The sequence below is a fragment of the Orbicella franksi genome, chromosome 2, assembly GCF_964199315.1.
Source record: "Orbicella franksi chromosome 2, jaOrbFran1.1, whole genome shotgun sequence".
Lineage (NCBI taxonomy): Eukaryota > Metazoa > Cnidaria > Anthozoa > Scleractinia > Merulinidae > Orbicella > Orbicella franksi.
The window spans coordinates 31,862,188-31,877,113 of record NC_138146.1 but is presented as its reverse complement, the minus strand read 5'-3'; the positions used below and the strand labels follow the sequence as shown (position 1 = coordinate 31,877,113).

Below are 14,926 nucleotides of genomic sequence, written 5' to 3'. Positions count from 1 at the left end.
TTAAGGGATACGTGGAACTTAAGAAATGATTTAGTCTTAATTTCAGACAGGCTCTCATTAGCCTTTGACCGAGCTTCAGTATTGTTACACATCTTTATACGTGCATTATATCAAGTCCCTATAAAGGACCCGGCATGAATGTTGTCGCGAGAGATTTTATCGGATAACGAGCTATGTTTAAAATTATAATCCCTTGAATGCAGCCAATTAAGGTGATTAAATGTCTTGGGAGAGATAACTGTGGGTTTATTATCTTATTTGGTTAACCGGGCATTGTCAAGAGTACGACTGTGTGGTGTCCGGTCAAGTTCAGAATGTTACATACTGTATTAGTGATTGTGAAGTTCTTTATTTTTAGCCAAGGATTTTGATATTTGTTGTGTGTAACATCGCGTGAGGGCAATATTGGTTTCGTGCTCAATGCTAAGTGGACACACCAGTGCAACCTACTGCTTTTAATTAGCAGCAGTGAAGTGGAATAGCACGCATCTCAAGGCCAGCTAGGAGTTGATCCGAAGGCCGGGAAGATTCAGCTGACTATTCAGTTATTATTTCCAAGGTGAATCATTTCTTTTTACTGGACATGCGTCAGAGTATTGCTTCAAGAGAACAAAAGTTTTCGTCCAAGTTAGTTAATCGTGTCTGTATCACAGAGGATGTGATTTGCCTTTTGGAAGGGTTTACGATAACTGCCATCAACCAAAAACCCAGCCGTGAAGACTTGGTTGACTTTGCAGCAAGTTATTTTGAGGAAATACGAAAGAAAAGAGACTTGCTGGCGGAGAGGGGCATCGGGAACTTCAGAACAGGTCTGTACCTCAGTTCAGAGTGGAATGGACAAGTGTGACACGCAAGGGTACAAGAGGCTTAAGAAAAATCCATCATACATGTATTTCAACTTAACTTAAAGAGATTTTCAAGTCGGACGATCTTCATTCAGTTTGGTACTAATAACGGACGAGCATACGTTTGATTTCAAACACCAAGCAAGACGTTGTGTTTTCTACGACCAAGTGTCGACTGAAGTCCAATCAATGGGACATAAACTTAGCTACATTAGATTTTGTGAGCCGGTAAATTCAGAACTGGACGAATTATCAGGCAGATATCGCTAGTTAACTTTTACATCAAAACGGATTATAGCCGAATTATTAATTTTGTAAAGTAGACGACGAAAACCTGATTTTAATCATAATTAATTAAGACCGTGTAACTTGCGGCAAAGGACACGGATAAACGTCATCAAAATGTAATGTCATTCATTCTAACCATTTTCGACGGTTCGAATATCTCATTTTCACATCCTTTTACAAAGGAACTTGTAAGAACTTGCTAAATGAACTAGATAAACAGAATTTGTCACCTTCCTAGGGTAGACAATGAACATCGATGTCAGACAACTATTCGATAAATCGATGGCAATTGAAAAACTAATTAAATTAAACGATATTGTACTCACAACTGGTTTAAAATTAAAACCATATTGAGTTTTCAAGACCTAGCGGGTTTTTCATCCCCTAGTGAAGGGCAAAAGGCAGCGTTTACTCTTTCTGGGTCGCTGCTAGTCATTTCCTTGTACAATTAATTAAGAAAATGAAGGACTTTATTCAATTCCAAAATGGCATTTCGAAAGGAGACATGATTGAAGCATGCGAATACAGCCGCCTCTCACTGCTCGCTTCCCAGAGAGCGCCAGGAATCAAAGTGTAGTGACTATATCTTAGACTAGAAATCATTGCTTCCTGAAAAGAGTGCGGAATGATGTTTCAGTACCACGGTCACAACGACTCGAACAAAAGCGCCCTGAAACTTTTGAGAGGTCTGATGATGAACACAAACAGGAGAGAGACACACTTCTCAGATCAGTCAGATGCAGCAGCTACCATGACGGCCCCTAAAAAAGCGCAAGAATCCAAACCTGGGATTATTTCTGGAACGAAATAATAGTTTCACTGCTGTACGGTCGGAATGGCTCTTCTGGAATGAATCGGAATATGTTTGTTTTTCTGGAATAAGGGTTGTTTTGGAGGTAGGATTTCAAAGGAGAAGGAGAGGGAAAACAAGAAGTGCGAAGCGCGATTGGAGGGGGAAGGAAGGGAACGCAGGCTAGAATGAGGATAAATCGAGCACACGGTAGTTAACCGTTAATGTTCCAATTGAGATATAGTGAGTATCTCCTGTATTTCATTTATTGTTGTCCACACGACGCAAATTGAAACTTTTGCTGCTATGAACAGTTTGTAGCTTATGTGTGGAATGTTAATCTCGTTATTTCATATGTACGAGAAATATACTGGTTTAGAGGAAGATGTCTTTTCCAGACGATGAATTAAATATGTTATACCGGGGCTAACTTCAACGGGATTGCCTAGGATTGATATACTTGACTCTGCCGGCTGCGGACACCATTAAGAAAAACGGTCATTTTAAAAATAATTCGAAAAAAATTGTTTGAAGCCGGAATTACTCAAAACCCACAGACGTGTCGCTTATATGTGCTAAAAAAAATCAAACATTAAGCCCTTTTGTGGTTTTGACTACATTCTCTGCCGTAGGAGAGGCGAGTCGCACACCCTGCATCCGATTCCTCCGCACGTACCTTAAGCTGTTCTGGAAACAACAACAATAATAAATAAATGTCGAGTATTCAAACCAACAATGTCCTCTATCACAGGTTTGTGTGGGTTTTGCTAATATGTTTCCGTTCTCCTAATTTCTAGTCTCTTTCAAATGTTTTATGGCTCCGACAAAAGATCTTTCACATGGAGCTTTATACTAAATGAAAAATATATACCTATAAGCTAAGTAGACTATAGAAATATGGGATATTGTACAAGTGTGAGGTCAAGATGGCTGGATATTGGCCAATTTCGATTTTTTTTTGCGTGTTTATGGCCGAAAAGCAGACAAGGTCCATAAACACGCTAAAGAATTTGCTTTTCTTTTTTAAAGTAACTGAGGAAAAAAGGACACCCAAATTCCGGACATGTTGACCGAACAACAACGGGTAATCACTAGGTAATCTTACTCGCTCAGATGGCCAATCAAAGAGTAAGAACTGGTTCATTACATGGGCTCCTGGTTCATAACTGAAACATTATAGGCCGGGACTGAAGGTTAAAGAGACGTTTTAACTCTGGAAATTACAAGAGGGAAATCCTGCCCGGAAACTTTATATCAGGGAACGGACAAATTAGATTAACTTTTTTTTTCAACACGTTACAAAGTTAGGGCTTTAAGTGTGATAAGCTGCTTATCGGACCAAGCAAAGCGAAGAATGCACTTGAAGATATTTTTCTAAGCCTTATATTGTAACTGACTTTGGCTTACAAAAGGTCTTGACTCTTCCAGTAACATGCAAAACGGATAAAAACATTAAGTACATTTGTCTAATACACTTTATCCCTTTCTCGATGTTACCTGTAGCAAAGCCGATCATAATCCTTGCGATTGACACAAAATTTACATTTCCTATTTTTTTTTCTTATCTAAATTTCGAGTTTAACTCCTGTATTTGCTGCGATATTCTGGCCTACAACTCTAAACTCAAACAGATGTAGTGTATATGGTGCAAGCCGGATGTAAACATTCCGGAAGTGAGTGTTGGCGATAGTGTTTTGTAGCCATTCCGCGATGCTTTTTTGTAGTTGTTGTTGCTCACGGAAGCCATGATGTACAGCGTGGAGCTTCTTATTAAAACAAGCTTAAATCGTGGAACATCGTAGTTCTTTATTACTTTTGGACAGAACTTCGCACCAGATACGTCGAAAAATACTATGAAACAGAATCTTTTCCATGCAAATTTAGGCCTGCAACTAAACACTCTGAAATGCCAGACGTCTTCTCACCCTTTTCAGACTCAATACACCGCACTGAATTAAATAAAAAGGTAAAAATGTGCCGCCTGAAGAAATATATTGCAATAAATAGGATGAAAAATACTGGAAAGGGAGCTTAGGGAGAGAGAATTAAAATCTTGGGAAGAAGCGGTATCAGCTGCAGAGGATAGGATAGCCTGGAAGCAGAGAGGCGACAGTCCAATTCTCCACTGGGAGAGCGGAAAAGTGATGAAATAGACTGGAAACCAAAACGAAGTCAAGTTTAGGTTCATCCTCTTGTTTCACTTGAAGTACTACTAGCACAACACTAAAACTAAACCAAAAAAATAACCTTATCTGAAGTTGTTAGTGGCAAGGCTGACCGTAGAATGTAACAAGTTTCTCAACCGTCTCTTATTACATACGTACTAACTGGCCCATGAGCCTTCGCATACTACGCTCGCACACAGTTTTCTGTTCCATGTCGGCAAAATATTAATTTAATTACGTCCATACAGATTATCACAAATTACATTTTGTCATAAAGATCGAGTTGTCCGGATTCGAGCCCCGGTCGGGGACATTGTTTGTGTTCTTGGGCAAGACACTTTACTCTCACAGAGCCTCTCTCCACCCAGGTGTGTAAATGGGCACCGGCGAATTCAATGCTGGGGGTAACCCTGCGATGGACTAGCATCCCATCCAGGAAGGAGGAGGCGGGGGGGGGGGGGGGGGAGTAGAAATACTCCTAGTCGCTTCATGCTACAGAAACCGGGATAAGCTCCGGCCTGATGGGCCACTTGGTTCGTATGCAGACTTAACCTTACCTAGTAAAGATAAAATCGAGCGACACGGACAATTCAATCGTTAACTTGCTTGGTTTGACGTAATCAGCACTCGGATAAACACTGCTGATGGCACTGAGGCATTTCACATTGTTTTTAACTAGTCACTGTTCACTTGTAACACGATTAAATTAACTTACTCTAATTGTTTATTACAGATTACAGGGTAGATATGTATATTTTTGTCTTGTACATAACAGGTCATTTTGACACATATATTCCAGTCTAATTGGCCCGTTTTCTAAGCTTTGGAAATTTAAAATGAGTAAGGATTACAGATAGATCTTGGATTGTTCTCAGATGAAATGGTTTTCAGTTTGATTTCTCTTGAGATAAAAAAGAGAACAATACACGGAGCATTAGTCATTGAATTAGCGTTAGGGTTGCTAGGCAACATTGATTGGACAAATTGCAAGCAAGTGCGCTGTCTTTTGAAATTCAAAACAGGACAATAACTTCAACACGTAATACACCGACGTCTAACTCGGAAACTTTCGTCTTTTAAATCTAAAGTGATTTGGCACGGAAGGGTCGTGTAGTGGAGAAACGGTAAGCCTTGGGCACAACTCAGCATGTTCTGGATCTGTTGTAATTGATGAGTTTATTAGAGATATCGCATTGCTCATTTGGACTTTCGCGCGAAATTATTCGTATTTGTTTGTTATGAATTCAAGGTAGGCTTTGTGTCTTGTTTTCCTTCTTGGCATAATTTATTTACTTGTGGACGCCATAATCTGTTTGTGTACAAATCAATAATCCGCATGCAGCCTCTTGCTGTAGTGTCAAGTCGCTGTGTAATAGTACATTCGTTTGTCGTGTGAGATTGACTGAATAACGCTTCTAAAAGAGTAAAACTCAGTTCGGATGCTAATTAGCCAGACATGCACGAGTGTATGCTTATCATGATCTAAATTAAATCCATACAACTGTGAAAAGACCGACTGATGTGAACAGTGTATAATAGTCGAAAAGAAACTGGATAGACGTGAGGAATTGGTCGAGCTGTTCGAAATTTCTTGGAAACTTTTAGTGTATTGAAAGGCCATGAATACAGTCCACATTAACATGATTCTGTTTTCATGGCAGAATGCGCACTTTTGACACGACAAGTGCATTTAGCCATCTAACCAATATGAAACAGCTTATAAAATGGTTTGACAAAGTAAATGCTAGCCTAAATCTTAGTAATATTTCAAGGGCAGTTTGCGTCCTTTTTCTCCAAACCGTTTGTTACATGACAAATGCGGAATCCGGAATCAAAACACTTTGACTCTTCTTTTGCCTGGAGGCGGATAAATAATATAAACATGTAGACTGTAACAGAGTTTAGATTCAACTCGATATCAATTAAACCATCATGAAGAGTGAAAATCCAACTTTTTCGTTTTTGGAGGGAGTATAAGCACACAAAAATTGTGTAATCAGCGCCCATTTCATTCGGCGTGGTACTACTAGATCAGTTTTCCGCTTTTACTATACATGTATTTTCCGCTTCTCCAGAATGTTACTGTTTTATAGTGGTTTTCGTGACCAAGATTCGAGGTTCGAGTTGAAATAAATAAAATCAGAGTCGGGGTATTCACAAAAGAAAAATCTTCCGTGCACGGTAGTTATATATTTTAAGTCAAACCACTTTATCTCCAAAATTAAATCCATTGTGGGAACTAAACACATCACATCCAGGCCGGAATGTAAAGATTTATTTCATGTCAAGGATGACAAGGATCTAAAGGAACAGCTTCATGAAAAGAATAGACCAAGGGAAAAAAAAGATCCCAATTAAGAATCGATCTTGATAATGTTCGGTTGAAACTACATGTCAGGACATGTAATCTGTATACTTTTGTTCTAAAAGGCTCTCTGGTTTAAAGATCAGCCTTTGACGTCTTAATTTCTGCGGCATTGACATTGTTTTATTTCAGAGTTCGACTGAGAGTGCTTGTGCTGAAAGCGTCATCAAGGAAGTGCATTTTAATCTTCAGGAAAATGAAAAGACGTTCATAAATACAAGTCTCACTATAATAATGTTCTGTTGTAATAATTGCACTTGAAAACTTAAAAGCTTCCTGTTCTACTATGATTAACGAATGACACGTGCGGCGGAAAAAAGCTCTGATTTATATTGAATTCTTTTTCTTGATAATGAGTTTTGTGCTAAAAGCTAAAAGCAACGTAATATTACTTCGGATAGCTCACGATCATTCCTCACCTATCTCCACGTTAGATCATTTTTTCTTAATTTCACGTTGAGAGATAAAACACAAAGTCTGTAATCTTTGCTCTATAGATTAGCCGATATGTCCGCTACAAGTACAAGCGATGACAAGGTAAAACTAGGTCTGCAAAGCGTGCCTACACTGAATGTGCAAGATGCCGATCACGACGCCAATGAGAATATAATAGCGAACAGCTCCGAGATAGGAAGCGCGCATATGAAACTCAAATCAGGTATTATCACCGAAGGAGACTCTAAAAGTCGTCAGCGAAGTGGAAGAAGCCGAAATTCAAGTGGTGAGTAGTATAGTAAACTTTAATATCGCCGTGTTATGATACATCGTAGACCAAAACAGGAAAATGTATGATTCTATTATTAAGAAAAAAACGACTTGATGTACATATTAATTATGTAACGCTTTTGAGAGGTATGCCATGGAATATCCTACTGCACTTGTATTTTCTCGATATACATTGTACACTCGGGCCTTAAGGCGAGTGTGTATACCATGAAAATACAAATATTAATGACATGTGGGATATTCCATGGTATGCGTTGCATAACTATTTTATACCACGCCTTAGAAAATACAGTGGCCAACCGAATCATTGCGACATACGCGTGGCGTACGATAGGAAGGTTGGTTGTAATACCGTCGATTGTACAACGGCTTTCCTGTATTCTGATTGGTTGCATTTTCTATGGCATGGTATAAAAGGTAATACACGCATGCCTGTTCTTTTTTAGGAGATCAAGGTCGGTTTCGATCGGTAACAAGTTATCGACCAGTCACGGCGCCACGCAGGATTTGCATACCGTACATACGGCGGACATTCACGTTTTGAACCTCATCTTTTTGTACCGATCAACTTGGCTGCTAAGTCTTTGATTTAGTCCTCACAGTTTTTTTGACATCTTAATCTTGACTTTGTATCGGTGCATCGATATGATGTCATAAATTCTATGTTACATGTGTGTACTCAATTGTGGAAACAGAGTACACAACAAAAAGAAAGTGTGTGCTGTCAGTTTAGATGAGTATATAAGGTCAAAATTCTGCATATAGTTATAGTTTTTCCTTTTATTATAGTTATACTTTTTTTTACAAAACTTTTAGTAAGAAGCTGTGAATGTGGGTTCGTGTAATGTGTAACATCACGGTTGCTTCGTAACAAAATAGTATTTTTGCCGCAGAATTAAGTAATAAGACAATTGCTATTTGTGATGCAGATCTTTCTTTAAATTCTTCTATATCTTTTAGTAGAAGGCTGTCCTTTCTCGATGTATTCTAACGTTATCCACTGATCTCTTTGTTTTGTTCTTCTTGTTAACAGCAAGATCCAAGAGAGCAGGCACAGGCAAAAGCAAGTTGACCCCAGTGCCCAACCCAGCTGAAGACACATCTAAGGATGAGCTGCGTTCTGACGGAGAGCTCGTTGAAGATAGCGACTACGATACAGATCTGGAGTTTGAAGAACCTCGAGAGGAATATGATCCTACAGGTAAAATAAATTATTTTAGTTTTGGAATAAACATCTAGCTGGGACATGATTAAACAATGAAACAGCGAAAACGATTTTCACAGCTGTAAGTCACGGCTTCTGCTTCAGTGTTATTGTCATAATCATGTACTGACCTTACTGGCTCATTTCTTAGCCACACGAGATGTGCTAAACTAAGAGTCTGAATCGGGGCGTTAGGATCTTAGTTATTAATTAAAATTTCTTCGATTTCTCAGCGATCGGTTAAGATTGCAGCCCATTTTTGAGCCATCAGTAGATTTTTCAGATCTCAGATCTCGCCTATCAGGTCATTTTCATTAGCCTGCCATTTTTCAGCTGGCAATTAAAATTTTGACCAATTCTCAGCTACACTGTATGATTTAAACCCCATCCAGTCGATTACGATTTAAAAATATGGATATTTCCTTTACTGGTCTGTATTTCAACTCACTTTGAGAAAACAACAACAAAAAACAAAAACAAAAACAAACAAACAAACAAAAAATCTTGCATAAATTTCAGTTTACGATCTTCTAGAAGTATCGCATTATAACATAGGAAGTAAATACGTACAATCTAATGCTGAGTGCAAGCGTTCGTCTCGAGAGCCCTAGAAAAGTTAGAGTTGCTCTCGGTAGCCCCTCAATCAACTCCCACGCTTCCCTCCTGCTCTCAAAGTCTCGCGTGCTTCCATAACTTGACGTACTGTCAGCATAGACCAATTCTAAAACATAAGAGAGCCAGTATATTACCAATTTTACTCCAATTTTTAGGTCGCAAAGCTTACCGAGATGCTTGTTCCCAGCTTGGTATTATCCCAGTCTCCTTCGTTATCGAGCACATTACAAGGGAAGAGATAAACATCAAACACCACGGCCTGGGACCTAGTGGCGCCCAGGCCATCGCATTTGCACTCATGAGAAACACAACAACGACGACTCTAAACTTGCGAGATTGCGCAATAGGTAAGAACCGGAACGGATTGTACATGTGTTATGATGACATTACTGCTTTAGAAAATGTAGAGCCGACCAGTACGTTCACACCGTGGAGTGTTCAAAACAAAGAAGTTTCAAGCCTGACTTAACGAAGTCGCCTAGTTTCAGTACGTTGAAGGCTTCCTCATTCTTTCGCCATGGATCAAGAACATAACATACATGCCAAAATGATCAAAACCTCTCACTTCATTTATTTATCAACTAAGGAGAAAAGGCTGGCTGTACGGCTGGGGTTAACTTGAATCTTAATATGTTCCAAAAATTTCAACTTGCCCAGTTACTGTCTGACTTCTTCAGGAAACAGCATGATATAATTTCAGGAAAAACATTTCTATCTGGCATTTAGTTTCCAGAAGAAATCAAACCGTGCCTGATGAAAAATTGTAAAATACATACTCCATTTACGGTCAGTTTTCACTGAAGCTTCTAACTCAATCTACCTTGGAAGATTCGGTACTTTTGTATTGTCCGTTGAATGTATGGATGTATAAATGACTTTATTTAAACTAATTTAAGGGATTGGGAACACTAAGTTTTCGTCTCCCTGACATATTACTTTATTTTATTTATTTTTTTGTCGTTGAATTGTCTCATTCAGGCCCCGAAGGCAGTGAATTTATCGCCAGACTGCTGAAGGAAAACTTTTACATCACTGAGTTGGATCTTGGTCAAAATAAGATCAAAAGCCCTGGTGCCCAGGCTATCGCAGAAGTGCTCACGGACAATAACACCATTAAGACTCTCAACCTATCATGGAACGATTTCAAGGACAAAGATGCTGCCTGTCTGGCGGAAGGAATACGTGTCAACCAAACGCTGACATGGCTTGACTTAAGCCATAATGAGTTCGCTGAGGATGCAGGGGTATTATTTGGTGAGTTACAGCTGGTGAATTGTGTTTTATCATAAACCCGTCAAGCCTTGAATCGGCCGTTTTTGTGTTACTGGTTATCATGGTTATACAAAATAAACGGGTCTGCAAAATGTTTAGTCCCAGTAATATTTAGCATCATTATTATATGGCTAGCTCCGTGAGCGGGCAAGATGAATCAAATCCTGCGCTGTGATTGGCTACCCGAGTGGGCCAGATGGAGCTATCTTGCCCGCTCGGGACTACCCACCGCGTCCCGCAAGAAAAATTTCCCCGAAAGCCATATAATAAATCCTTTCTTGACCAAGCTTGTTCGGTCAAGATGGCTGGATATTGGTCAAGTTCTTTTTTCGCGAGTTTATGGACCTCGACCACGTCTCGGTCCATAAACTCGCAAAAAAAGAACTTGACCAATATCCAGCCATCTTGACCTCACACTTGGTCAATAACCCATATTTACAGACTATGGAGCGTATGCACATGACGTCATGGCAGCCATATTAGTGTTCCAGAAAAATGAAACGGCGGCCATGTTGGTGTAACAAACCAATTCTGTGGGAGTTCAACTCTTTTCTTATGTATGTAATCACTTTCTTTTGTTCCAGTAAATTTGTATGGCTGCTGGACACGTGAGTGAATACGCTCTATACCCAAATGTGGTACTACATTCTTTTTCTCAGAACAAGTGTTAAAATTCAGTCCATCACAAAAAAGGGATTACGTTACATCCTGCAATAAATCTAAAATCATAATTCTACTTTAGGTCCCGCCATTGATGCCAATGGTGGACTAGAATACCTTAACCTTAGCTGGAACCATCTTCGAGGCAAGGGCGGGATTGCTATCGGAAAAGGGCTGCGTGCTAACTGCAGCCTGCAGACGCTGGACTTGTCTTGGAATGGGTTCGCTGATGAAGGCGCCGCAGCGGTTGGAGAATCTCTCAGAGAAAACAACACGTTAATTGATTTGGATTTAAGCAACAACAGGATTTCTACTGAAGGAGCACTGGCGCTCAGCAAGGGACTTCAAATCAACAACACTTTAAAAATATTAAGGTTTGTAAAAAAGAACGATGAAAGCATGGGTCATGATTACAATACAAGAACTTTCCAGAAGTATAATTTCTGTTAAAAGGTATCATGAAATAGAAACAAGGCGAAACGTGTTTTCCTTTGTTCTTCAGAAGTTGAGCAGTCTAGTATATATAATAAGACAAAAAATGCAGTTGATTCCGTGACGAGTAACTCTTTTGGTTAACAGTTAAACTCTGGATACTGTTTGGCACTAAATTTTTGAGGTTTCTAATTTTTGCGAACTTGCGGTTTTTCCACGATCCGCAAAAAAAAAAAAAACTTCCAGCAAAAATTTATTCTGCTAGCTTAATCAAATCTACAAATCTCATATGTAGAATCTTGTTGATGCCATTTAAATTGCCCATGGTACACTACAGGTTCCATGGTACATTGCAGGTGTATTTATCTGATGAATAACCTTATGTGCAATCAGGCCGGCCAGAAAGGCACTCCTGGTTCCAACTTAACTTTTAACACCCCACGATGTTGAAATTACATTTATGGTTTTGAAGTAATCTCCTAACGATTTTCTTCTTAACTGCAGGATTGGAATGAACCCTCTCCAAAATGCCGGTGCATTTAACCTCCTCTCCGCCATGAAAAACAACGTCGACTCAGCACTAGAAAAGATCCTGCTCAATAGCGTGGTAATCAATTTAGAGACTCAAGCCCTCGTGGAGTTCCTTCTGGGTCAACATCCGGGGCTTACTATCGCCTGCACTGTGAGCAAACGGTCTGGAAAACTAGAAGACGAACTCAATGAACTTTACGGCAACAACAAGAAAACTGACTTAATCTACATTCTCAAGAAATACGTCGAGGACAAGAATTACCGGTTGGTTGACCTGTTTAACCAGTTTGACAAGGATCATAGCTTGTCAGTAACCAGGGACGAGTTCCGGCAGGGGTTGAAGGGCATCGGAGTTCCCATGGACGATGATCAGCTGACTAAGTTAATTGACATTTTGGACGAGGATGGTGACGGAGAAATTGACTACGGGGAATTCACGTGGATAAACGAAGTAGAGTAAATTGGAGAATCACTCGGCAAGCGAAGGCTGGAGCATTCCCTAACTCAATGCGTGCACTTAATGAAAACCAGGCTCAGCATTTGACAAAATCATAGTTGCTGGTGTATTGGAATCGTGTGCACCATAAGCACTAAAAAGCGGCTTCTCGGACCACGTTATGCCATACAGAGTTATTGACGATAATTTATTGATATTTATAATTAAGCACATCGATATAAATAAAGAAACAAGTGTGATTGCGGTAAACCTTACTGACTGTTGCCTAGTCCAGTCCATGGACTCTTCTTTCTTCCCGCCCATGTGGGGGTTGAACCCGGGCGGGCGAAAAGAGAGTTCAGGATAACTTTCATGCGCATGTTCAGAACGAACCAATCAAAAATTGTTAGGCCCCAACCTTCCGATTTGATGTAAACAGCACAGACGACACGCTTGTCACAAGTATATACTACGCGGAAGGATAGGAGAGTTTAGGGACTGGAGTATACAACTGTTGTCAAAATGTTTTAAAGCGGTATAAACGAACATATGTTACAAGCGATATATAAATTTAGCTTACTTCAAGGTGCCTTAGCGCGGTTCTTCAGAAATTTGAAAACATAAATATCCACTCCGCATCTTTTACCGTAAAAAGTACTACTCGTCATTCCAGAGATCTTCCATTAAGAAGAGAAATAGCTGTATGTTGGCTTAATTTATCAAAAGATATGTCGACTTTTAGTTATCGGAGTTTCACAAAACTTTGCGCGAACTGAGTCTCTAAATCGATATCGTCTCACAGATGTCATATCATAGCCAAACTACAAATACTTAATTTGACACATTGCATGTAAAAAACGAGTACCGCAGGTTTTATAGATAGCGGAGCTCATGACAAAAAACACTTAAAGAGGTATTTATTTCAACGAGAGCCTGCTTACTGGAAGGAAGGCGCTAAATGACAGTCCGCGATTCTCTGACAAGTGCCGATACCAAAAACGTTACATAACGTGAGCTTAGTAGAAATTCAGATATTGACTGTCTGGGTCTTATAGCTGGTTATGTAATAACCACTCGGTCTAAAACCGGTTGGATCTCTACTTTACCTAGACAGAGGGCAACTCTGAACACAAAAAACTGTTGAAGAAGGAACTTAAGTTAAAGCACTTTGAGTATGACCTTTACCATAAGTTACAGGGCCTGTTCCTTGAGCTTATGCATCTGACGTAAAGTGATACCATTGGTTCAAAAATTGCTGACCGTGCAATACCTATGCGTAGGGTGGTAAAGGGTATTTTCGTCATTTATAAATGGCCTTATTTTTTCCCTTCAAATATGAAATGGCTAGGTTTTTTCCTTGACAAGCGTGATTTCGTTAGTGGGCTCGGACCGTACTTTATCAAAATAATTTTCTTTGGAATGAGGAATGAACAGTTCCATTCATCGAGAACTCTTATTTTGATTATTTGTTCTATTATTTTTAGCAGCTGTTATTATGTAATAAACATTGCGTAACCGCGAAAGCCAATCCATTTGATCCCTTGCATAAGCCTTTAGTGGAACACGATTTTCTTGTGGATAAAAGCAGCGGAGAAATGGGCCCCTAAAAAAGTCGAACAAGCCTTTGGAATTGGACATAAAGTTCCAAAATCTCATTACTTTTGTAAGTTCGTGTGAAAAAACTAACTCCCCTCATCGTGATGCATGAAATGGCTATTTTATTTTCCGTGAGTTGTGAAAGGACCATTTTTTTCTCCGCGAAACGTGTTCTAGACCTCCGTCAGCACCCTCTATTAGCCATGCGTGGCCAAACAGGTGCTGTTTACCAAATAAACGTGACCAGCACGGAAAAATCTATACTCGGAATACATTAAAAAAAAGTTTGACAAAATTCACGTCGATAAAACCTAGTCCATCGTATACACGTCAGCGTAAAAATCTATACTCGGAATACGTGAAAAGAAAAAAAGGTTTAACAAAATTCGCGTCGAGAAAACCTAGTACATCGTTTACACTACAGTGCTGCCTTCATTTCAGTTGCAATATCTTGTTTTGAAAATTGCTCGAGATCGCACAAAGACAAAACAACTTTGGAAAACAAAAGAGCTCGAGTTAAGGGCGGGGATTTGGTACTCAACATAGCACTGCTCCTCCTAATTCCAAACTAATTGCAGCAATATATTGAGTGATATAGAGTGATACCTGAGCCAGTTAATTGCAGAACTAGTGTCTGTGCTTTGGAACTAAATGGCAGTTGAACACTTTGAACCTGAGGAACCAACGATCGATTTGAACTACTTTAAGCGTTTTGCAGGCAAAAGCAGAGTGTATCTTAAACTCTCTTATAACGTTATTTCGTGTTTTAAGGCATGCTTGATTAAATAAAGCACGCAATTTGACCTAAACAATCAAAAACTTGCTTTTTGTTTAACCCTGGGAATTTACGTCACTTGTCAGTGCTCAAGCGTTTATAACTGAGGCACATTAAAACATCTTGTTGTTGACAGTGTGGTAGAGACACAAACAAGTGAAATTAAATTGCTCTGGCCTCAGGAGACTCTTTTTTCATTCGTGTCATTATCATAACTATTTCCCCT

At 39.5% G+C, this 14,926-nt stretch overlaps 1 protein-coding gene across 2 annotated transcripts; it reads left to right on the top strand.

Annotated features, from left to right (window-relative positions):
• The first annotated feature begins 4,863 nt into the window (after positions 1 to 4,863).
• On the top strand, positions 4,864 to 13,276 carry LOC145479311 (uncharacterized). Of its 2 annotated transcripts, XM_081457645.1 has the most exons (7): positions 4,864 to 5,212; positions 6,951 to 7,174; positions 8,213 to 8,380; positions 9,154 to 9,345; positions 9,977 to 10,252; positions 11,013 to 11,304; positions 11,867 to 13,276. In XM_081457645.1, exons 2-7 carry the CDS (start codon positions 6,961 to 6,963, stop codon positions 12,351 to 12,353), a joined length of 1,629 nt encoding a protein of 542 aa, XP_081313771.1. In that variant the 5' UTR covers positions 4,864 to 5,212; positions 6,951 to 6,960; the 3' UTR covers positions 12,354 to 13,276. The 2 variants fall into 2 exon arrangements, with proteins under 2 accessions (XP_081313771.1, XP_081313770.1); XM_081457644.1 differs by lacking the exon at positions 4,864 to 5,212 and having other exon boundaries at positions 6,678 to 7,174.
• Positions 13,277 to 14,926: the final 1,650 nt, after the last annotated feature.